Source organism: Talpa europaea (genome assembly GCF_964194135.1).
Source record: "Talpa europaea genome assembly, chromosome: 10".
Lineage (NCBI taxonomy): Eukaryota > Metazoa > Chordata > Mammalia > Eulipotyphla > Talpidae > Talpa > Talpa europaea.
The window spans coordinates 93,635,533-93,660,359 of record NC_140077.1 but is presented as its reverse complement, the minus strand read 5'-3'; the positions used below and the strand labels follow the sequence as shown (position 1 = coordinate 93,660,359).

Sequence of the window (24,827 nt, the reverse complement as noted above, 5' to 3'; positions counted from 1 at the left end):
CTTTGCTCCCTGCAGGCCTCTGAAGGCTAGTTTGACTCTTCCTGACTGCCTGTGGCCACTCTTCTTACTTGCTGGGTCTGGCCCATGCTTTACAACACCCCGCTCTGTGCCCCACAATCCTTGATTTCTTCTGCCCCATTTACCACTTTCACTGGGGCTTTGTCTCTTGAGTCAGCCCTCTTGCCTTGGGATCCATGTTGGCTGACACACTGAGAGGATTCTTCTTCCTCACCCCCCAGACTCCCACCCCAGGAGCAAGATTAAGGAACTGGAGTTTATTTTACAGGAGGTACTGGTTGTCCAGTGGTGTATGACCAACCCACTCTCTAGCCAGTTGAGAAGAAGACTGAGTGGGTAAACAGTCTTGGGACTCTGCATTCCACTCTGAAGTTCCTTCCAAGCAGATCTGGTGAGCCCTAACCCTTATACCCACCAGAGAGAATGAAAGCTTGGGGGCAGACCCGCTCAGTCCATTTAGGTTGCTTTGATGGAAATACTCTAGAATGGTAACTTATATATGACAGAAATTTCTTTTGTGTGTATGTATACACACACAGACACACACATACATACATATATGTATATATTATGCCATTCATTTTTGTACAATATTTGCTTTCTCCTCTCAAAGAGTCGTGTAAAAATCCCACCACCAATTCACTGGTGCACCATCACCATAGTCCCTTGTGCTCTTCCTGCCCCTGTTTTGATCCTTCTCCCTCCCCCTCACCTGCAGAATGTCTCTGATTAATAGTTGCCTATTGATTTTGTTTATTTATTTATTATTATTTTCCCCCTGATCTCTTATTTGGTTCTCCTATATTCCTCCTATAAATGAAACCATCTGACATTTTTCTTTTTCCTTCTGACTTATTTCACTGAGCATAATCTTTTCCAGCTCCATCCAAGTTGCTGTGAATGACATGAATTTATCTTTTTTGATTGCTGAATAGTATTCCATTGTATGTATATGTAATTATTTCCTAAAGCCTGGAGGCTGGAAAGTCCAAGATCAAGGTCTTGGCTGATTCAGCGCCTGGTGACAGCCGATTGCCTAGTATGCCGCCAGCCATCTTCTAGCTGTGTCCTCTGAGAGTGGAAGGGACCAGAGCACTCTCTGGGGTCTCTGATAAGGGCACAAACCCTGTTTCTGGGGGACTCCACTCATGACCTAATCACTCCCCAAGGCCTCATTTTCTAATACCATCACATTGGGGTTTGGGTCTCAACATACGAATTTTTGGGAAACACATTCACTCTACAATGACCCCTCAGGGGCTCCCTCCCGCCCAGGCTGGAACACAAGTGCCTGGAAAGGCTTCTGTTCTTTGTACCCAGACTCTGGAGCATTGCCCTGGATTCTGCCCTCATCCCTTCCCATTGCTGGTCCATTCCCGGGTTCAGCCCCACTGCCACGGTGACCTCCCTGTCTTCCTGAGTCTACCCCTGCCATGTCTAGACTTTGATTAGGGCATTTCTTTCTCCTATATCTTGTTCTCCTGTGTGGTGTCTCCCACCCCACCCATCTTTTTAATCTCAGCCTTGGCAGAGTCCTGAGGGAAGCCCAGTAGAAGCAGTGGGGAATTTTGTTGGGTCCCGGAATCTGTATTATAAGGTAACAGCTTTCAAGTTCTTGATGAGTTGAGAACCTCGCTTCTTACCTGGTGTCAAGTCTCCACATAGGAGTCACTGTTTTTCCTGGCACCTGGGAAAAGTCTACCTGTGTACTTTATTATCTCTGCGGTTGAAACCAGAGGCTTCAGATTGAATTCTTAGAAGCTCCAGGGTCCTGATGTTTCCCTGATTTAGTGGTGGTTTTCAGAGGACAGGCGACTAAGCCGGTGGGGCCCAGTGACCATCTCTCTCCCTTGGGGCTGTTATGTCCTCCGACTTCCCTCTCCCCTCTCCCCGAGGGAGGCAGTGGTGGAAACCGACCCACTGGAGTGTAGTTGGTGCTGGTATATGACTGCCCATCCGGGGCCCTGTCTTCCCACCCTCCGTGTCGAGAGGGGGAACATGAATTTGGAATTGGGAGCAAAGATGAGAGAATCTAGCCAAGATTCAGGACTCCAGGGAAGGACTTGTGATTGGGGGGAATGAGGACATGTTGCCCGAGGGGCTGCTGGTGTATCTGTCAGGGCGGCGGGGCTTCATGTGGGATACACATGGGGACATGTGTGGGGACCCTTGTGAGTTAGTCTGCTTGCAGCTGAGCCAGATGGCCCGTGCTCTCTCCCAGGATGCTGCATTCTGTGTGCGTGATCTTAAGCTGGCAGGTTGGAACCCCCCAGTTTATAGATTTTATTCTTTTAAAAACCCTTTTTGTAAAACACTAACCTCAGCGAAGGAGAAAGAAGGAAGAAAAAGAAAAGCTGAGTTCAGCAGCTGCCGCTGACTGTCGTTTTCATCTTGCATCAGCAAGTTGGGACCACAAATAATCTGGTCTTATATGCTTCAGTGAGGCTGCAGCTTAAGACTTCGCGCTCCTCCTAAGGTGGTGTGTTCCGGAGCCAGCCCCTCTCCCCTTCCCCAGCCTGCTGGCTCAGGGGTGTGATCCCTGGAGGTGGGTGATGGGCCAGGGGCTCCCAGTGGGGGGCAGGGCACAGAGGATTGCTCTGACCAGCAAAGCAAAGTGTGGGGGGGTCATTAATTTTGGAATGGTTTCTTAAATTAGCTGAACATTTCCTTTTAACCAGTTTCCCCAGCATCACATCCTTTGTTAGTTCAGGAAAAATGTCATTTATAATGGATGTTGCCTTGATAAATTGCTCCCGAGAAGCACGGCATTCTCATTAGTCTATATAATGAGAAAGACTCCTAGTGGTGGCATAGCTGCCCAGATACTTGCCTGATAGGAAAATATTTGTCTATGCAGGTCACTCTCTAGAGGACCTGGATCGCAAGTGGTGGGGGTGGGAAGCTTAGGGCCCAAGGCTTCCTGCAGCATCTCTGGCTCTGTGTCCCTCCAGGGGTATCCCGGCCACAGCAGGCCCACCTCCCCTCCCCGGTGAGCAGGCCCTCACCCCTTCCACCACAGCAGCCTCCTGTCCTTGCTCCGGCTCCTTGCTCTGGGAGCTGTCTGTTGAGTCAGCTGAAGAAGAGAATTTGGGTGCAATTGTTTGACCTTATTCTCTTTTTTTATTATTCCTAAGAAGAAAAAGAATAAACACGTATATAGTGGATTCTATTTTCCAGAAGCACTTTTGCATATGCGGTTTCATTCCAAGCATTCCTTTGTGTAGGTAGCAGAGCCTCTGAGGCACAAAGAGGTGCAGTAATGCCGCTAGAGTTTATGGCTTATAAGCAGCAAGTGTTTTGACCCAAATACTCCACCCCATTACTGATTCCCTTTGCCCTTCTGCTTGTTTAAGAATGGACAATTTGCCCAGCCTTTTTCCACTGGGACACATTGGGTTTTCCTCTGTAGGTCCCCAAGGTACTTGTTCATGTTAAGAGTGGTACTTAAGGATGTGTGTTAATTCTTGCAGGCCACTGGGGCCTCCTTTAGCGAATGGCTATTACCAGAGATAGTGAAGGTACTTTTCCAAGTTCCTAACGATCACCAGGGAGGATCTGAAGAGGAAAGGAAGACGGACCCACCAAAGGACATTTTGGGGGTCTGAGCTCTTTTGCTGCCTGGGTTAACCCAACACTGATGCATTTTGCTAAGCTGCAAGCTAGAGACCTGATGGTAAAGGGAGCTGTTAGAAGACTTCTTGGCTCTCCTCCTGCTTAGAGGAGTCTTTGTGCCTCCAGATATAGTCCTTGTTCATCCATCTACTCACCCATCTGTCCACCCACCCATCCATCCATCCATCCATCCAGCCAGCCAGCCAGCCAGCCAGCCAGCTAGCCATCCATCCATCCATCCATCCATCCATCCATCCATCCATCCATCCATCCATCCATCCATCCATCCATCCAGCCAGCCAGCCAGCCAGCCAGCCATCCAGCCAGCCAGCCAGCCATCCTTCCATCCCACCTACCCACCTGTCCATCCTCTCATCCATTCACCCTCCCATCCTCCCATCCATCCATCCATCCATCCATCCATCCATCCATCCATCCATCCACCCACCCACCCAACCACCCACCCACCTGTCCATCCACCCATCCATACATCTCTTCCTCCATCCCGTGGCCATTGAGTCTGTCTTAGGTGTTAGGGACTACTCTGGGCAATGAAAATACAAACACGAATGAGACAGTTTCTATTTTGAAAGAACTCAGTATAAAAGGAGAAGCAGATAGGAAGAATATAAATTATAATGTGGCTGGTGGTGTAAGCACAATAACTGGAGTTTTTGAAGCATGTTCAGAGTTGGGACAAGGCATTCGTGTTCTAGAAGAGGTGGCACCTGAATTGGGTTTGGAAGGGTAGATGAAGAGGCTTTAAGGAGCACATGGCATTCCTGGCAGGAGGAGCAGCCCAGGGTAAGGATCTATGAAACACCATGGGTGGGGAACATGTGCCATTCGTTGTTGCTACAGGAGTTTATGTGGGAGTCAGGAGGAGAAGGGGTGGGGGAGAGATGAGACAATAGAGATCAGCAGGGACTTAATTGACTGTGCGTGGGGGTCAGGTGACATGATCTCCCAGGTAGACTGGGCACAGTCTTACGTGTTATGCAGGAATCTCAGTATTTCTTCCCAGAAACAACTACATTTTTTTTTAATGGATGAGGTGCTCACAATGGAGTGAGTAACTCGCCCTGGGTCATACCCTTTGTAATTGGCAGAGCTGGGTGATTTGGTGCCTGGGATTTTGCTCTTAGCTACCATGCATTCTGCCTCTCCCCTTGGTCTGCAATTTAGGCTAAGCATCCATCTCTGGATTTTTCTCTGTGTGTTATGTTTCAGGAAATGGGATTTGATGTAAGAACCTCTCTGAATCCCTGTAACAATATGCCAGAGAATAATAGGGTTTGGATGGATTGTGAAGGCTGAGAAGCATATTCTGTGGCGGCTGAGTGAGGGGAGATGCTGGGAATAACAAAGATGGGAGGGATCAGGGTCTTTGAGTGGGAGGTCTTCAGTGTGGGGACTGGGAAGAATATAGGTGGAAACTGCCAGAACTAGGAATAGGAGAACTAAGCTAATGAGACATGGGTGCAGAGTCTCAGGATTAGTTGCTGGGTTTAGAAAGACTCTGATTGACTGAACATTGGCAGCTGCGCCATTGCCTTGCCTGTCCCTGCCATTCACAGGGTCATAGACTTAAGGGATGTAGACCTAGTACTTTTTTGCTCTGTGCAGGAGGGTGGGAATGGTCGGGAGGGAGAGAGGGGAGAAACCTAACCTCATACCACCAGCAAGAGCCATATCAGCATTCAGACAAAGTTGAAAGAAATCTTTCAGCTGGCTGGCTACCTAGCTCAAGGCTAACCACACTCTTAACACAATAATAAGTCAATCCTCACTGAATAATTAAATAGAGAGCCTTCATAAGTATTGACTTAATGTGACAGCAAGTCTATAGTGACTCGGGGTTTGCTTATGTAAACACAATCTCTTGTTCAGCTTACTTAGCAGTTCAATGAAATAGAACAGTCCTTCAATTAAAATCAAATGATGCATTCGTTTAATTCTTTTCTCCTCTTACTGGCTAATAATAGGTTTGGAACATAGGTGAAAGTATTGGGAAAAGTGGAGACCAGGGTATCTTCCCATCTGCCTGTGTTCCCAGAGGACATGTAGGAGTCTATGCCATGGTGGTCTCTGGAAGGAGCCAGCCGTGCCTCCCATCTCCGGACATGGCAGGGAGAGACCAGTGTGCTCAGATTGGCTTCTGCCCCAGCCAGACCTTCCTGACGCCCTCCTGACGTGCTCTCTTCATGGTGGCCTGGCTCTTTGATTGCTTGTGGTCAGCTGGGAAGCCATCCTAGCCCTGTCCACGTGCTTTCCTGGGGATGCCCTCATGGCTCCCTTGGAAGAGAGAGGGGATGCTGGGTGAGCACTAGACTGGATGGAAAGGGGGCATGGAGCAAGGTGGCAGCTCATGATTCCCTGGGATAATGCCAGAGAGAAAGAAACCTCCCTGTTCCATGGCTTCCTAATGCTGGGTAGGGGCGGGGCAGCATGGTGCATTGCAGAATCCACTGGCTCTGGGGCTAAGATGTGAAGCTAGGACTTCTGGCCTTGCTGCTGTGATATGAAGTGAGTTAATTAACCTCCGTAGGCCTTTGTTTCCTTATCTGTAAAACAGGGGTAATAGTGCCAACTTCAGAGAATTGTTGTCAGAGCAGAAAGCAGTGAGTTAATGGAGGCACTTTGTGTGACTCTGTGCAAAAGCAGGGGGTGCTTGTTAATAGATGAGAGATATTATGTCCTTTGGCCCGGAGGGAGAGAGCTCCAGCCTGCCATGCAGTGTTCCTGCTTAGCTGCGGGCCTTGGCGACCCCTGTTGTCAGTGCCGGTGGCAGTAGCACTGATGGGGTCCTACTGTGTGCTGGGCGCCATCCTGGCTATAGGGGCCTTGCTTATGGGACTCCTTGTCTAACCCTCGCCATGGCCATAGTTGGGAAGTCCTGTTGTCCCCTCCATCCTGCAGTTGAGGAAACAGGCCTGATCACACAGTAGTGACCACACAGGTTCAAAAACCCAGAGAGGGTGACATCAGAATTTGGATCTCATGCTGGACATGCTTCTGTGTGGGGAGGGCTGCCGTGGAGAGGAACGGTTCTCACGAAAGTCGGGACCTCTTGTGGAAGGATCAGCCATCTCTGCTTGCAGCAGCCTGCCCTGAGGTCTTAGTCATGTCCAGAAAGGTTCCATCGCATCTCCTAATGCAGCGCAGGCTGTCTCCAGCCTCCAAGTGCCTGGTTGCTGAGCAGCGCAGCAGCAGGGAGCCAGCGCTCCCACATGGCAGGGCTCTCTCCCGGCCTCTTTGTTTTAGGACAGAGGTTTAGTTTAATTTGCTGATGCTTCTGGAACCAATAACATTTTCTGTAACCAAAGGCTAGAAAAATCATTGTTTATAATCAGTCAGGATTCCTGAGGCCTCATTCAATTAAACCTACATAAATAATTATGATCTTAAAACAACTTTATTAAAATAGAGCATAAGGAACAGTGTATTCTATTAGCATCTGTTCAAATTTGCTTCTGGATTTTGTCAATTTATGCATTTGCCATTTTCCTCCCATTTATAACCAGAGAACATAAAGTATATTGTCTCCTGCTTTTTATCCCTTAATGAGATTTCATCTGAGAATCTTCATATATTGGCACAATCCACGTCCTTATCATTCTTAATGGCGATGGAGTGTTCTGTGGCTTATCCATCTGGGTTGTGCCTCTGGTTGGGCTGGGCCAAGAGTGGGGGTCAGCCTGTCTCTGTCATGAACTCCACATCTGCTGGGGCTACCCCTAAAGTGCCCCTGCAGTCTCTCTTTTTTTGCATAATTACACACCGCTCTGTGGGTTTGGGTTTTGGTCTGTGGCCTTTTCACTACTGTGCCTTACCTGCTTGCTTTGTACTTGAACAGAGACATTCTTATCAAATTAGAGAGCAGAGCTGAATAGTAGTCAAGAATTTTCCTGTTTTAAGTGACAGAAACTAAACTAGCTTAAGAAAAATGAAGAAGGAATTATTGGCTTACAGTCAAGTATAGAAAGGGCAGGAGTGTACCAGGACTCAAATACAGATGAGTCTCTCTGTCTTCCCTTGTCTCTTGTTTCTGCTTCTCTCTGTGTGTCTCCTGATGTTTATTCTTACTGTGACCGTGAGGCCATAAAGGTAGCTCCAAGTTATCCGGGCTCTTATGCCTGGTCCATTAGGAAAGCCTCAGGGTAAGACACTGATTGGCCTGGCTTGCGTTTCTTCCTTAGCCCTAGACCAGTCAGCCAGGAAAAGAGTTCTGTGGTTCTGTGGTTGGCGCAGCATGGTCCATGTGCCCATCTGTGGCCAGGAGGGTGGGTGCCACGGTTGACAGCTTTATTAGAACTACCCGACCAGCCTTCGAGGGAATTGTGTGTAAAAAGGCAAGTCAGAAGAACAAAAACAAATACTGGACTTTACGTAATGACAACTTGGCTAAGTAAAATACTTATAAAAACTAGGGGACATTTATGAGCACAGTGAAGGCTCTGAGGTTACGAGGGAGGGATGGGACAAGGGGTTATCAGGAATAGTGGTGGGGAAGAATCTTCTATAACCATCGACCATCAATGGAAATCCCTTTCTCCCAACCCACCCCCGAGGCTGGGTTCTGGGCAGAAAGAATAAGAATCCACTGTACACTAAAAAAATAAACAAGTTGGAAGAAAGCCAATTTGGTAGTGGATTTTATAAAACATGAGCTGTCCACAGCGGCCCCTGGAGTGACCTGGAGGCGTCAGAAAGCACCCATGTGGCTGAAACCCATTTTCCCTTTTCTTGGTGTCACGTAACATTGAGCCCACTTAACCAAGCCCTGCACTGCTGGAGGGGACCTCAGAAAGCCATTCCAGAAGCACTGGGGTCTATTAAAGCCATTTTCTCTGCATTCCCATAAATTGTCTATGAGGCCCATCATGAGTAATTTGCACTTCTTGGGGGCCCTTTCTCCTCCATGAAATACTCAAGTGCCCTACTCATTTGCATGAGACAGTGCTGGGGGCTGCTCCTAGAACGTTGTTAGCAGTGGCTGTTCATAGCAGCAGAGCTGGAGAAAAGACCATCCTCCTTGGGCAGGTGCCTGGCCCTGCTGTGTGGGCTGTGGGGTGTGTGTGAGGCCTCTCAGGGCTGCCGTGTCATCACCATCACATATGTCTACTTTGTGGTACTGTCCAGAAAGCTAAATGAGATGACCACCTGGCACATAGTAGGTCCTTTCCTCCTGCTCCCCTTCTACAAGCAGTGGAAGCCCGTTGACTCTGTGATGGCAGCATGAGAGGTATAGCCTGATAAATGGGCACTTTGGGGCACCAACAAGAGCTTGGATCCAGAAGCCATGTGTTGGCCTGCACTGGCATGCATTCCCCTGTGAGGACATCACGGTGGTGTTATTTCAGGCCAGGCCTCTTTGAGAAAGTCTTTTTGGGAAGAGATTTACAGTCTGACTGGAGGGGGAGGCTCTCATCAATACAGGTATCTGTACTTTCTCTTGGCTAAGACCAAAGCGTAGAACTGAAAGCATGGTTCCAAGTATAACTGTGTGTCTGTGTGGGGGTGGGTGTGGAGGGGGTGTGTGTGTGTGCGCGCGCAAACACTCATCCTTTGCCTTGTAACCCTGAACTTCTCTGGCTTTCCTGGCTTGGCCACAAAGTGGAGATACTTAAAGCTGAGTGCAGGGAGTGGGGTCTGAAGAGGCCCCACAAGCCCAACTCTGAGACCTGTGCAGAAGGCCATATCCCCTAACCTTGGTCTACTCAGAATCCCCTGGAGGGCTTGTTAAGCACAGATTGTGGGGCCTACCTGCCCCTCGAATTTCAGATCTTGGATGTCTGGAGTAGCCTGGGGAAGTTACATTTCTGGGCAGTTCCCAGTGGATGCTATTGCCTTTGGGCTGTGGAGCACACTTTGAAAACCACTAACCTCTAGGACATCCACCCCCCTCCACACACCCCAATCTGGATGATCTGTTTGTGCAGGTTGATCTAGCCTAGGCTCTTCTTTCCATCTGCCCACCAAATAGGGCTGCCAGATCTAACAGATGAAAACACAGGGCACACAGCTTAATTTGAATTCCAGATAAACACTGAAAGTGTTTTTATAAGTATGTCCCACATATTGCATGGGACATCCTTTTTCTAGAAACAATTCATTGTTTATCTGAAATGCAAATTAACGAGTCCTGTATTTAATCTGGCAACTGTCTAATCAAATTGGGGGTCAAGTGTCTCTCCCTCTCCCTTGCTGCTCTCCTGTGATTGAAATGGCTGCAGCTGCTGGTGAAACAAGCCCAGAGAGGGTTTGTGTTGATGCACTCGCTGCCCTGAGCTCATTTGCAGTCTTTGCTGAATCTCGCTGAGATGCACTTGGCTTGTGTTCATATTGGTTCTCTTGCTGGTTCTCTGTTTTTCTCTTTGTCTCTCTTTCTCTCATGCCACCTCTTGTGGGGACTCTTAAAGGCAGAAATCTGCAAAGTGAGGGGGCTGGTCAAGGAAAAGTCCAGGGAGAGCAGAGTTCGAGGGACAGGTGACCTCTTGGGGTCTGCAGGAAAAGTGGCATCTGGCTGGGAGCTGCCTCCATGTGCGTTATGAAAAGGATAACATTTGCCTTGGAGCTGGCACCTCCCTGGGTTGGGCGCCGTCCCCCTACTTTTTCACCTCATAGTTGGAGGTGAGTGTGAAGCTTGAAGGAAATGGACACCACTTGGTGTCTGATGCTGATGGAGGGAGAGCGCTGCCTGGACTTGAGTGTGAACCTGAGCCATCTACGGCGTCCTGGAAACTTGGACACGGCATCCCCTACATGGCCATTTGTCATTCTTGCTTGCCAAGCCCCCCTTGATGCTGGGAATGGAGAAATGGAAGACAGAAGGCGTCGGGGCTTCCCTTCACTCCACCCTTCCGCTCTGCTGTCTGCTGGTCTCAGGCCTACTTCCTCCCTCCCTGTGCTCTGAATAGAGCCATCGCCATGCTGGAGAGGAGATCTCAGCCTCGGGAGTGAAGTGGCCCTTCCCTGTCACCCCAGGTTCGGACGCGGGCTTCGTGCATGTTTCCCAGCTCCGGGTGCCTGTGCTCCTCCTCCTCTGCCTCAGTGTGGCATGGAGAGTGACATGGAGGGAGAGGGAGAGACTGCGGAAGGGGTGGGGCAGCCATCGCTCCCTGATGCGGTTGCTTTGCCCTGTGTGGGTCCTCCCCCCTCCCCCCTCCCCACCCCGGCTGGGTAAATATGTATTTCCCTGTTCCTATCACATACAGGAAATGCAATTCCCTGTCTGCACTTGCCAGTGGCTGGCACAAAAGTGGTGGGACGAGATGTCAGTGTGAGAAGGTGAGGGCTGAGCCTCTGTTCTGTACTTCATCTTCTCCTGTGGCCCCTAGGGAGAGAGACTGGCTCTGCTCACCCCATTTTATAATGGGTGACACTGAGCGCAGACACGACACATCTCTCAAAGTCGGATGGCACACGTGACGGGCCCCCTCCTCTCCCTGCAGCCCATCCGCCCTCTCCCTGAGGGCCCCACTGGCCTGCTCTGCCAGGTGCTGGAATCGTTCCTCTCCATTTCCTGCTTTGCTTCTGTCCGCGCTTCTCTGGATGGCCTGGTCTCTCTTGGTGGGCCATCCTGTTCTTCATGCTTTCACTCCTCCAGCCTGTGGGGCTCAGTGACATTTTGAGCAACTCTTGGCTGGTGAGTCAAGATCCTCAGGGTTCCCAGTGGTTGCAGAAGGGGAGTGAGGGCCTGTAGGGGGTGGGGTGAGGTAGGAGTGGAGCTGTCTTCAAGGCTGCCCACCCTTTGGGTGGAGCCCGGCCCTCAGGTCTGTGGAAGTCTTCCTGCTGCCCAGGAAGGCGAGCCACAGCCACCTCTCATTGAGCCTTGGCCCCTGGCCTGGGAGGCATTCTGCCTGACCCCGCGAGTGGGGATTTCCCTTTGGTTAGCACACTGACGTGTCTGCCACTTGCACCTGTAGGCTGTTAGTCATGTGGTAGGGAGCTTAGTACATATTTGAAGAAAGGGTGAATGGATGTCTACCACCTCACCCCAGCCCAAAACGGGTTTGGAGGACATGGATGAAGAAATCAGTAGAGTCTGCCAGTCAAAGACCATATGTTCCAGTTGGAGAGACCAACCAGGGCAATATTAGTGCCTCTCTGTGCAATTAAGCGAGCCATTGCCTGGAATACAGAGATAGGGAAATCCACGAGGCTGGGATGGTCCAGAAGGGGCTTCAAGCAGAAGGATTGCAGACGGGCCTTGTGGAGGTGGAAGGAGGGAGTAGGCCCTCCTTGTCATTAAAGATTTATTTATTTATGCATATAAGAACTGGGGTGTGGGCCAGAGATGCAGGGGGTGAGAGGATTCACCAGAGGCAGAGTGGGGAGCAGAACAGGCAATTCTACTGCAACACACTGCTGAGGGGAGCAGTGGGCGAGTCAGGAGAGGTCTGCCGTGCCATATGGGTCAGCTCCCTGGCCGGGGATCGAACTCAGGGCATAGCAGTAATAGTGAGATTCAACCCCTAGGCCACCACGGAGACCCCTGAGATGGTATTTGAATGCCTCTCTGGCGGGGAGAAGATGGCAACGAGTGGTTTCCTTGTGATCTAGCATCTCTTCCCTGCCCCCACCCTGCAGGGGCTCAGTGCTGGCCTTACGCTGTGCACCTGCAGCTGTCAGCTCACATCCCCCTGACTTGTTCTAGAGGGTGACAATTGGCTAAAGCAGACAAGGAAGTCTTTGAAGGGGTTGTCGGGTTTCCTGTGGCCACAAGCTGGGTGGCTTCACACTTAGTTTCTTACAGTTTCTTACAGTTCTGAGCCCAGAGTCTGAAATCGAGGTGTGGGCAAGGCAGGCTCCTCTGAAGGTTTGAAGGGAGATTCTTCCCTGCCTTTCTTTTCACTTCCAGTGTTGTCTGCCATCCTTGTGTTCCTCTACCTCCATCTTCACATGGCCGTCTCCCTGCATGCCCACAGGGACATCTGTCAATGGTTGAGGCCCCTCCCTAAAAACCGAGACATCCTCTTTAACTCAGTTACGTCTGCAAAGAGTTTGCTTCCAAATGAGGTCACAATCACAGGTCTTCAGCCTACCTTTTCAGGTAACACATTTAGCCCCCAACAGGTGTAGACACTTTGTTTTGTTTGCCTCCAAAGCCTATTTAAAGCCTCTGTCCCCCTCAGCAACTTTTCAGGTCCCTAGAGCTCCGGTGGGGGTGGGTGGTGGGCAGAGACCACTCACACACCTCCCACACCTTCTCCCACTTGCTCGGTTGTGGAGTGGGGCAGGCCAAGTCTGATTCTGCAGGGCTGACGGTTGGTTTGGCGCTGCTCCCCCTGTGTGGGGCTGGCAGTGAGGCTCTGGAGTGGTAGGAGGGATAAGAGGGGGCTAGAGAAAACTGCTGATTTCCTTTGTGTTGGCACTGGGGGGACCACTGAGGGCTCTTGGCCCCTGTTTTGCACAGGAATGAGGGGACCTGTCAGGCATGCACTTGTGCTTGGAGTTCTGGGCTGGTCCCTGGCTCCCTTGCTCAGGAGCTTTGTGACGCTGGGTGAATTATTTCACTTGTCTGAGGCCCAGCTTCCGCCTCTGTAAAGTGGGATAATAACAGCTGCTTGTCACATCTCACAGCGTTCGTATGAGGATCAAGTGAGGAGAGACGGATGTGAAAGCATCATTTTAAAATCATTTTTTATTGTGGTAAATTATACATAATATCAAATTTACCATTTTAACCATTTTAAGTGTACAGTTCAGTGGCGTTAAGTACGATCACATTGTTGTGCAACCGTCACCGCCATCCGTCTCTGGAACGTTTTCATCTTTCCAAACTCAGAATACCCATGAAAATCTATAAAGCGGGAACATTTTTTAATTCATTCACTAAATAAGGAAACCAAAGAAGTAAGGACTGAACTCATGCTGGGGGCAGAGCTGAAGTGAGGACTCTGTCCCCTAACAGCTCGGTGCTCATTGGCCTCCATCCCCCACTGCAGGCCTCATTAGGGTGGAATCCACTGGGGGCTTCTCTCCCTGAAAATCTCTTGGTTTGAATCAGAATTGCCCCCATGAAGCTGCTTGCCCTGAGAGCCTTCCTCTCAGGCCTCCTGGCCTCTCAACTGCTTCTATCTCCTGCTTCCTCAGAGTTCCAGGGGAGACCCAGGCCAGTGGGGCCTGGAGTGACCTTTGGGATGGTTTTGTGAGGTAACTTGTGGTATGGACTGAGTATGTGCCGGATGTCTGGTGGGCTGAGTTCTGGCCCTTCCTTTGGTTGCCGAAGTGTTTTCGCGAGCACGTTTGTTGCGGTCCCACTGTGTGCCATCATTGGGTGGGTAAACAAGACCTCATTACTCTGCCTGCAGTTGTGGGGCATATATGATAGGATTTGTGAGGGTACTCACAGGAGGTGATGATGGAATTGGGGGAGGCAGCTGCCTCCAGCCTGGGCTGATGGTAACAGGACAGGAGGAAGGAGGGAGGTGAGTCCCCCAAAGGTTAGACTTGGCTGCCCCGGGCAACACATGATTGTCCCTGTCTGCAGACTGGGCCCGGGACAGATCCAGTCCGACAGCGTCTGCCTCCAGCTGAGCCCAAGTAGTCCAGAAGCCGCCTTCAGTGTTGGCAGATAGGAGTGACTGGTCGTGGGTTTGGTCACCAGGAGGTGGGGTTGGGGGAGCTCATAGAGGGACAGCCAGGGAGGTTTTGCTCTGATTTTCTGCAAAAAGAGACCAGGAATGCCTGGGGGATGTCTTACCCTGGGGACTCACTGCCTCCTTTGACCCTTAGATGGATCCTGTGCGGGGTCAGGGATGATGGTCTGCATTTGGGGTGTGAAGAGTGATGTGGTGAAGGACTCAGGCGAGGTCACCCAGGAGTTTGCTGAGCAGAGAGTGAAGCCAGCTTCTCTGCCCCTCCCTGTCTCAGGCATTCCCAGCAAACCCACTTCTGGGCCTGTTTGTTCCTCTCACAGGTCCATTCAGAGCAGGCCATGCCTGCCTCCCCAGAAAGCCTCTGTTCTCAAGGAGTGACCGACCTGAGGCTCCCTGGGGCTTGGTTCCGCCACATTCCCACGTGCCTCTTCTCCCGCTTCCGGCCTCCTCCAGTCCGGGAAGCTGGGGAGCAGCCCCTGTAGCAGAGGCGGAAGGAAGGCAGCCAGACTAAACTTCTCTCGGTGGGTCTTCTCCAACACCAGGTCCCGGCTGGCGGATTTCCACGCCAATTGTCGTGCCTCCTACCAGACGCTCACCAGCTGCCCCGCTGACAATTACCAGGCATGTCTGGGCTCCTATGCTGGCATGATCGGTAAGCAGACCCCCATGTGCCTGGGCTCTCTGGGCTGCCCCAGTCTCAGCGGGCGGGGCCGGGCCCCCTCAGGGCTGGTGGGAGCAGCCTGAGCTCGCCTCCTCAGAGCAAGTTTTATATAGAACTTCCTGGGGAACCAGAGGAGAGTCCAGCTCTATCCTAGGGGAGGAGGGTCCTGGGGACCTTTCAAGACTTTCAGAATCAGTTGAAAAGGTACCACTTATTGCCTGGTTCTGAAATTCCAAAGATTGCACTAACCAGCCCAGCAGTAGCCCTGGACTGTCTTATTTAATTCAGACAGCAGTGCTCCCTAGAGAGGGGTTGGTGTCTGCGTTCTACAGATGGGAAAACTGAGATGTGGAGAAGTTGAGGGACTCGACAAGCTCACTGTGCTCGTGAGTGTGGGCACTGCATCCAAGCCAGCCTTAGTCTCCCTGACTCTAGAATACACATACTTCTGGTTAGTGGAGAAAGCGAGGGCTCAGGCTCCGGGAGGGCCGCTGGGCATCTCCACTGCAGTCCTGCCCTGTCCTCTCTATGCCCTGCTGTTGTGTTGTGCTAGCGATGCTGACATTGGGGTGTGAGCTGGGATGTATGCGTGATTGGGGGATGTGGAGGAGGAAGGACAAAGCCTCTTCTCTGCCATGCCTGGGTGGGGGCCCAAAGAGCAGGCCTTACTGCTCCTTTCCCTTTCTCCCTGCCAGGGTTTGACATGACGCCCAACTACGTGGACTCCAGCCCCACCGGCATCGTGGTGTCCCCCTGGTGCAGTTGTCGTGGGAGCGGGAATATGGAGGAGGAGTGTGAGAAGTTCCTGAGGGACTTTACCGAGAACCCGTGCCTCCGTGAGTCCTGTTGTGCCCCTCCCCCCGGGCCTGGAACCCCCAACCCCCTGCTTTCCAGAGGGGCCCTGGAGTTGACTCTGGCCTCCCCCTTCTCTGTCCGTGGCTGCTGATCCATACGGGCTTCTCCAGCATGGGCGCTACCCACGGGACCTTGATATTGTGCTCTTGAAGATTCACACCTGAGCTCTTAGCTGGCTAGCCTCAGTTTACCACTGGAGTTCTTGAGCCTATGTCAAGTCAAGGATGAGTTTCTGGTCTGAGCTCAAGCCTTCAGAGACAGTCCTGAGGTGAGGGGTCTATTTCTTCTTGAATCAGGGACTTTTGATTCAAGTCGTAAACTCTTAATCCAAAAGCTAGCAAGAGAGGGATTAGTACAAGCTCTGTTTACCTTGATTTTCCTGGTCTGACACCCTGGGCCACGCCCACGTGACGGTCTCTTCCTTTTTTCCTTTTCTCCTTTCTTCCTTCTGTCCATCTGTCCAGTCTCTCCTTTTTTGTGGTGCTGGGATTCAGAGATGCAAGTTGCAGTATCTGCCATTGAGGAGCTTGCAGTCTGATGGGGCTGCCTCATCTAGGGTCACCTGAGACCACAGTATGGGGTGAACAGTGCAGTGGTGGAGGTCTGCACAGGGATCACCAGAAGCCCAAGGTGGGGGTGCCTGTCAGCCTACAGGAGGAGGCCCTAGAGGCTTCTTGGATGCTGGTCCTGAGCACTTCAGCTGTAGAGGCAGAGAGGATAGGACTGTCCACCTGGGCAGAGTTGGATTGGGGGAACTCCGGATTGCTTAGCCTTCTGCAGAGCACAAGAGTGCTGGAGTTACCTGGACAGGTGGAGAGTCCTTCTCAGGAAGGCCCTGCAAACTGGAAGCTGTTTGGATCTGCTGGTCCTGCAGGCTATGGGGGTGGCTGTGTGGGTCACTGAAGGAGTGTCAGTAGGTGGAGCTGTGGGCAGCTCTTGGCTCTGGTGGGAAGCAGGTGTGGATAGGCATGTGGTTCTGACAGGTGGCCCAACACAGAGCCCACTTGGAGGGTACAGTAACTGCTCATGGGACTGTGCCTGCCATGACCCAGGCCAGTGGTGGGAGGGTGGAGAGGAGAGATGGAGAGAGAGAGCTTAAGGACATACTCCAAGTTGAGGGCAAGTGGTGGTTAGGGAGGTGTGCGGGGTTTGTGGGACCTGGTTTGGTAGAAATGGCACCTTCGAGACTGGAGACCAGGGGAGGTAAGTGTTGTAGTTAGAGGGAGTGGTACCTGGTCTAGGTGTGCAGATGTGATGGATGGAGTCTGGCACATTGGCGGGAGGTGCCGTAGGTGCTTGGTTATAAGGTTATGTCTTGGGAACAGAGTTTTGTCTGAAAGTCTCATTAGTTAGCCCTCAGCGAACCATTGCTAGCTGATGGTGTGGGAGATGCCCCCTCCCCCCAGGGAAGGGGTGTGGTGTGTGGTGTGAAGAGGGAGGAGTACTGAGCCTGGCACCCTTGGAGGCCAGCGGCAGAGATCTGGAAACATCCCAAATGGCGGTGGAGCCAGAAGAACCTGTGCCTGGGGAAGCTTCTGGAGTGCTTTGTGGCACAGAATGAAGGTGTCCCTGACCTGTGCATGACCTGCTCCTCTCTTTCAGGTTCCCCAACTTCTTTTCTTTCTTTTTCTATGTTCATTCTTTCCATTCTGGTTTTCTGCCTTTTTTCAACTCCCCCCTTGCTATTCTCTAGATGTCACACCTCACAGGTATCTGAAAGGGAGCTTCAGCAAAGTTAAGTTTGCTGTGCCTGCAGTTTTTGGGCTGTCTCAGGGAGGTGGTGGTTGGTTTGGTGAGGGGCAGAAGTGATGGCTCCTGATTTCTGTGTCTACTGCTCTCTCCCCACAGGGAACGCCATCCAGGCCTTTGGCAATGGCACGGATGTAAACCTGTCCCCTAAAAACCCCTCCTTCCAGGCCACACAGGCCCCTCGGGTAGAGAAAACGCCTTCTTTGCCAGATGACCTCAGTGACAGCACCAGCCTGGGGACTAGTGTCATCACCACCTGCACATCCATCCAGGTGAGGGGTCACAGTTCTGCCACTGGGGACAAGGAGTCAGGGGTAGGCAGGGGCCTGGAGAAGCACTGTGATGCCAGGGGCAGGTGTGGAAAATGAGCAGGGGGCCAGGAAGGGAGCCTCAGGTCCCTCCCTCGGGAGGGGCTCCCCAGTGGTGGGGGCATGTTTCCTTTGTACTCATTCACCAGGCAGCTGCCCTGCACGTATGAAACACCTGTTCTACACGGAATTGTGCTAGGAACCACGGGGACCCCGAGAAACATAATGTCACCGCTGGTTAGCCATCTGCCAGCGAGTGTGTCGGCGCATGTCCACCAGCGCATGTAATTCTCACACAGTGAGGTCTTGGCCTCTGGTTTCATACACAGGAAACTGACACAGAGGGGTTCGGCGACATGCCCCTGTCACTGCCACCACTGGGCAGTGGTGGGGTCAGGTTCCAAACTTTCATGTGACTCCGGTCCCATGATATTCACTTGTCTGTCCCTCCATCCATCTGTCCGTCTGTCTAGCACGCACGTGCATGCATTACGTAAGCAGTGTGTACAGACAGATTGCTCAGTTTCATGCCGAGGTGATGGGCAGCTCAGCCAGTCAGGGCTTGTCACCTGTCAGGTGACCATGCTCTGGTGTGTCCACGTGTCCCTCGGAGCCCTTGGAGCTGCTCACTGGGGATGTGCTGACTCAGCAGTGGCTGCTGCCCTTTCTGAAGACTCCCATGGGGAGTCACTGTGGATGTGGAAAGTCCCGTAGTGTGGACACTGCAGCCCCCGTTTTCCCTCAGCAGTTTGCAAAACCATTGCCCGCCTTTCTGCCCCAGCCTGGTTCTCTGCTGACTCTAGTCTGGGGACCCACCTTAGACTTGGCTTGAATCCAGGGGAGTTCGTGCACCTTCTGTAGGAAGTGTCTGTGTGGAGGTGTCTGGTGCGCTGTGGAAAACTACACACGTCAGGAGTGATAATTCCCAGGGGCTGCAGAGGCCATCTGGCAGGGGTCTCTTCTGGCCTGGCTCCAGTTGTTACAGGGCAGGGAGGGGGCACCCCAGGCCCTGCAAATCTGCCTGCTCTAAATAGGTTTCTGCCGTCTACTGCATCAACACAAAACATCTGAGACTTTAATGGGAAGGAACTTTCATACAATTAGGAAACAATACAGGGAAGGCAAAGAGTATAGTTTCTAAATCAAGCACCCAAAGTTACCCGTCCCCACGTGGATAAAAGTCCACCCAAGCAGGATTGGCCCAGAGCAAGGCCCCAAAGCCTGCCACAAGTCTAAAGCATCTCCCAATGGGGATCCACAGAAAAGGATCAGAAACAACCAGAAAAGTCTGGAGGGAAAAAAGCAAAATCAAAATCAAGACAAAAACCACCATTGTCACCTCCCCACGGGTCTCACCCACATCTGTGTCACCCAGTCCATGACCAAAAGGCAAGTGTAGTTTCTTCACGTGCCTCTCTGCTCCATGTGCCTCCTCCAGGTCTCCTTTTGGCTCCATCCTGCTTCCTTCCTTCCTCAGTCTCCTCTGCAGCCTCTTCTCTCCCTCTGTGTCTGTACCCCTTCCCCACTCAGGTTCTTAGTCCCACCTGCAGAGCGTGATCTCTCATGCTTCTGATGACACCTCACCGTGTGGGGCAGCCCCTCTCACAGAGCCCCAGGATTTGCTGTTGGAAGCCTGCCTTCTGTCACCCTTGGGCCTGAATCTTCTAGGACCCTGTAGACCCACTCACCCTGATCTTGTTTCCAGGTGTGGGGGGCTCAGACGAAGGGTGGGGGCAGGGCTGGAGCAGCCCACCTCTGTTCCCCCAGACCTCTGTTCCATTGGAATCCAAGAACTTTGGGGAGATGGTCTTAAGGGTGACCTGATGGTCTTAGAGGACAGCCTGTGCCCTGGGAGTTTGGGAAGTGCAGCCTCTCCCCTTCCTGTTCACTTAATGGTGTGGTGTGACTTGTGGGCTGTTTATTTCTCTCATTAAGGTGTGAGCAGGCTGCCCATTCCTCTTTGGAACCCCCTCGGGGAGTTAATTGGGGAGGGAAGAAGCAATGAGTTTGAGCCACAGGTGGTTTGGCATGGGGTAGTGGAACTTGTTTCTCTCTGCACCTCCCCCACAGGCCACTTGCAGAAAAGGTCAGGGGATGGGCAATGCCCCCATTGTTCTGTGTGCCAGGAGTGGGTGAGGGGTCTTGGGTTTGCAGATGGGGAAGGTTGCTGCAGCCTTCACTGTGTTTTCTGGAAGTCAGGGGGAGGCGCTTTCAGGGCTTGGCTATCTGAGCTCTTAGGGTAAGAGCTGGGTGGCCCTGGCCTAACCCTGGGTTTCACCCCACCCTGGCTTTTCCTGCCTTCCTCATATCTAAGCTCTGCTCAGCTTCTTGCTTCTGGATTTCAGAAGCCCCGATCTTTGTGCAGAGCTTATAATCATCACAGTGGGTCAGCGAGTGCATCTGTCTGTCCTTGTTTTATAGATGACACTGAGGCCCCAGTTTGAAGGGACTTGACCCAGGCCATTGGCTGAACTGAGATTCCAGCCCAGGTCTCTGGCCTTTCCGGCCCTTCCTTCCCTAGACCCAGCACTGCCTTGTAGGCATGGACACCAAGAACTAGGGCCCTCTGGTCTAAACAGGAGAGGCTGGGCTGACTCTGTGAGAATAAAAATCTTGTAAACTAGACGTTGCTGCACTTGAAGGCAGTTGCTTTAGGATGACCTGGAGGATCCAGGCCCCTGCACATTTGTCCAAATGCAACGTGTGGTCTTCTTACAGGGCAGGAAGAGGGGCAGCCCAAACCCCGCAAACCTGCCTATTCTAAACGGGTTCTGCCATCCGCTGCATCAACACAAAACATAGGAGACTTTAATGGGAAGGAACTTTGGTACAATTAGGAAACAATACAGGAAAAGCAAAGAATCTAGTTTCTAAATCAAGCACCCAAAGTTACCCGTCCCCTCGTGGGTAAAAGTCCATCCAAATGGGATTGGCCCAGAGCAAGGCCCCAAAGCCTGCCACAAGTCTCAAGCATCTTCCAGTGGGGACCCACAGAAAAGGATCAGAAACCACCAGACAATTTTGGAAGGAAAAGAGAAAAATCAAAATCAAGAGAAAAACCTCCATGGTCACCTCCCCATGGGTCTCTCTTCCACATCTGTGTCACCCAGTCCACGACCAAAAGGCAAGTGTAGTTTCTTCACATGTCTCTCCACTCCATGCGCCTCCTCCAGGTCTCCTTCTGGCTCCATCCTGCTTCCTTCCTTCTCAGTCTCCTCTGCAGCTTCTTCTCTGCCTGCTCAGCTCCACCCTCCTTTTTGGGTGGGGCAGGGAACCTGGAACCTCCCCCTTTCCTGGGGCCCACCCTGTTACAGTTTGGGGGCCCTGGGTCTGGAGCCTGCGAGCCGCACCACTTGTTGCTGCAGAATGGATGCTGTGGATCCAGTGGGTGTCACCATGGGGCACGGGAGGTCCCGTCCCTGATCATCACAGACGTCGCCAGCCCTTTTCTCCTACCAGAGGTCCTGGTGACCCTCAGACCACACACTGGGCTGGATGCCCTGGGGCCTGGGCAGAGAGCTTCCCGTTATAACTTGAGTCAGATGAGAGAGTGGCGGCTCCTCCTCCGATGCTTATTTTCCTGCATTGTTTCTTTCCTTGGCCTCTGGTCTCTCCCCTCTTCCTCTTAGCCCCTGCTCTCCCCACTCCTCCCACCTCCCTGCTGCTCTCCCCTCCTTTTCAGCTCCCTCCCCTGCTCTGCTTTCTCCCCACTGAGCTCTCTCCCCACCTCTGTCCTGCTCTCCCCCTCTGCTCTCCCCCGCTTCCCTGTATTTTTCCGTAGGAGCTTACTTTTCCTTTTCCCTCTACTTTTTTTCCCCTCTTGCCTCCTCATCCTCATTTTTCCTTTCTTGACACCCAGCATCTTGCTCCGCTCTCCCTCTCATAGGAGCCTGTCCATCCTGCTCACTTTGAGGAGTGAGATCCAGCCACAGGCCAGCTGCTCCAGTGTCACATCCGCACTCCTCCCCTCCCCCCAGACCTCGGCCTGCTCACTGTGCTGGCTGCTTAGCTGGCTGCTCTCTGCCTGGGTTGAGGCAGAGAGGTGTCACCTTCGAGATCTGGCTGTGTCCAGGTCTGTGTTGAGGACCCCAAGAGCTGGTTTCCTGTCCCAGGAGGCCCTAGAGGTCATCTGGTTTAATTTTCTCAGATTTATTGATAAGGAACACACTATTTTTAAAAACAATTTCGTGCATAACTTCAACAGGTAAAATAGAGCTGCTTTGATTGAAGTTATCAAGGGGTGAGGATCTTGAGCTCATGCCGACTGCAGGTGATTCTGTGGAGCCTCCATATTCAGGGGAGGGGGCAGGAGGAAGACATAGACCCCCTGGGGTGTGGTGACACATCTGCTCTACCTGGAGCAGTTAGAGTAGGAAAGGACAGAAGGCACAATGATGCTGGGCTGTTTGACACAGACTGTGGCAGGACCCTGACAGGCAGGGGGCCCAGTGGGAGCTGCTCAGGAGGTGGGGCAGTGAGGCTGGCCTGGGGGAAGGACCTCGGACTCCATCCTGTAGTGGCCTCCCACAGCCCTGACTGGAGCTGCACAAGGTCCTGGGTAAAGAATGCAGTCTGGAAGGTCCTTTCTTTGGGAACGCATGTTGGTGGCTTGATGGGGCTGGATCTGGGTACCTGCAGTCTCAGGCCCATGGGCTTACACAGGATCCTCCTGGGTTCCCTCTCCTAGGACCTGGGGTCCCTGGTTCCCTTCCCACTTCGCTCATGGCTGGTCACTTCTCCACCATCGACGTGACTCTGCTCTTGGCTGGGGCTTCTGAGTGACAGCTGGGATCTTGTTTAGCTGACCAGATGCCCTGGGTGGGCGATGGCTTGTGATGGCCAAGGGATTATGGATACTTGTGGCCAAGACTGGTGATTGAGGCATCATTTCTTGGGCTTTCCAGTTGCTTCTGGTGGCCAGAGCTTCCCCACAAGTGCTTTTGGAACTAAGCCAGTTGAAGCCAGAGAGGAACCCAGCTGGTTCCCATGGATCTTTGTTATGGTGAATGCTGGCACAGGACTGCTCTTAGCGCTCACCTTCTGGCCCTGCATCCAGGGCCCTGTGGCAGCAGCAGAGAACCCTGAATTGTCCCCAGCCAGCCTTCCTTTCTCCTTCCTCACCTGGGCTCGAGTCCCCAGGTGCCACACATCTGTTTAGGGCAGAATGGTCAACACCTGGTAACAACTGGCAGCTTTCCCCCTCACACACACTTGTGACAGACATCACTAATCAGTCACAGCTCTCCTCCTAGGAGCCCAGAGGAGGGCTCGGGATCTTATTGGAACTATTTCTGATATGTGGTCTCCATTTGGCCACCGGTTTGTTCATTTACGCCTCTATTCAGACATTGCTGAGCTGCTGTTATGCACTGGCCACTGCTCAGTAGAAGAAGAAGACATAGTCTCGTCTAGTCAACAGGAGCCCTGGGTGTGGTAGACACACATGCAGGTGGTTTGCTGCCGTGTTATGCTGTGAGAGAACAGAGTCAGAACTCTGCTGGAGCTCAGAGGAGGCAGGACCTAGTGGCTGAGGGTGTCGTGGGGCAGGCTATCCTCGGGCTGTGTGGGGTTGAGATAGTGCTCTTCGCTGCACCCAGCACTGAATTATGACGGCGCTGGAAGAGATGCCCAGTCCGCGGAACGGACAAAGCTCACCCACAGCCCCAGCCCCAGTGACACATCCTTATTGGCACCTTCTCTTCCACAGGAGCAGGGCCTGACAGCCAATAACTCCAAAGAGTTCAGCATGTGCTTCACAGAGGTGAGTGGGGCCTGCATGCAGGAGACCAGACCAGGAGAGGCTGTTTCCCACCGACCTCAGACTCAGAGCCCCCAGGCTCATTGCAGGACCCTGCCTGGACTGGGGTGGGCACTTACTGTGCTGCGAAGGGGGGTGGGCTCAGAGGTGCGGCCAGGGCCCTTGGTTGTCCTCTTGGTGAGCAGAGGGCCCCCATGCCTCCCTGATTAAGACAAATGTCCCCGGAGCCCTGCTCTGCTGGTTCTGTGATGTTGAAGGAGCTCCCGCACAGGAGGAGACCTGTGCTGACACAGATATGGGATAGCATAACCCGGGAGAGGAGAGGTGGCATAAGGATCTGCAGAAGCAGAGCGAGCTCAGCAGACGTGTGCAGGGGAGGGGGCTTGGTGAGGAGGAGGGACTCGAGCTCATTGAGGAGCAGTCAGTAGAGCTTCTGTCCCGTCTTCTCAGGAAGCAGGTCCTTGTGGACCCAGAAGCATCTCCTTGAGCTCTTTGCATCTAACAAACCTACTAGGAAGCAGTTTGCCTCTGCCTCACTCAGGTCTGCCTGCTCCCTTGTCTGGTCCTTGGCCTGGTGCCTTCTTGAGGGACACAGACCCTCTTCTTTGCTTGACATTGTCAGCCTGAGGCGAGCAGCCTGCGTCCCGGGCACCGCCACCCTGCTTCCTGAGCCCCAGCTCCCCAGAAGCCTGGCTTCGCCCTCCCCTTTTCGTAAACTTAAGGAGAGTCCCCCTGGGTGGGCCATAAGGACAGGGGCTCGAGGGGCCTCTTCCCTTGCCTTTTACTTAGCTGGACGGCAGCCGCACTGACGCCTGCGTTTCTCTCTTGTCCTTCTCCTGGCTTCTTTCTCCCCTTCTGCTGTGATTGCAGCTCACGACAAATATCATCCCAGGGAGTAACAAGGTGATCAAACCTAACTCAGGCACCTGCAGAGCCAGACCGCTGGCCGCCTTGACCACGGCCTCCCTCCTGATGCTGAAGCTCGCCTTGTAGGCGCTGGAGTCGCGTCGGGAGATTTCGGAGAGCTTCGCAGACGAGAGACCCGCCTGACAAAATGGAAACACACAGACACACACACACCTTGCAAAAAAAATTTTTTCCCACCTTGTCTCTGAACCTGTCTCCTCCCAGGTTTCTTCTCTGGAGAAGTTTTTCTAAACCAAACAGACAAGCAGGCGGGCCGCCCGAGAGCCCAGAGGTCCCCGGCCAGGGCAGCCCAGCGCCGAGGCGGCCTGAGGATCTAGAAAGGCCCTTCCCTGGCT

At 52.5% G+C, this 24,827-nt stretch overlaps 1 protein-coding gene across 3 annotated transcripts in view; it reads left to right on the top strand.

The window, feature by feature from the left end:
• The window catches only part of GFRA2 (GDNF family receptor alpha 2), a gene marked incomplete at both ends in the record, with an annotated part of 75,996 nt that extends 51,438 nt beyond the window's left edge, over window positions 1-24,558 (top strand). For all 3 annotated transcript variants that reach the window (XM_084246169.1, XM_084246168.1, XM_084246167.1), the window contains 5 exons: window positions 14,777-14,886; window positions 15,591-15,731; window positions 17,599-17,771; window positions 23,515-23,568; window positions 24,436-24,558. In XM_084246169.1, the coding sequence (XP_084102295.1) occupies window positions 14,777-14,886; window positions 15,591-15,731; window positions 17,599-17,771; window positions 23,515-23,568; window positions 24,436-24,558 (601 nt within the window). The remainder of the gene's footprint in view (window positions 1-14,776; window positions 14,887-15,590; window positions 15,732-17,598; window positions 17,772-23,514; window positions 23,569-24,435) is intronic.
• Between the last annotated feature and the right edge of the window lie 269 nt (window positions 24,559-24,827).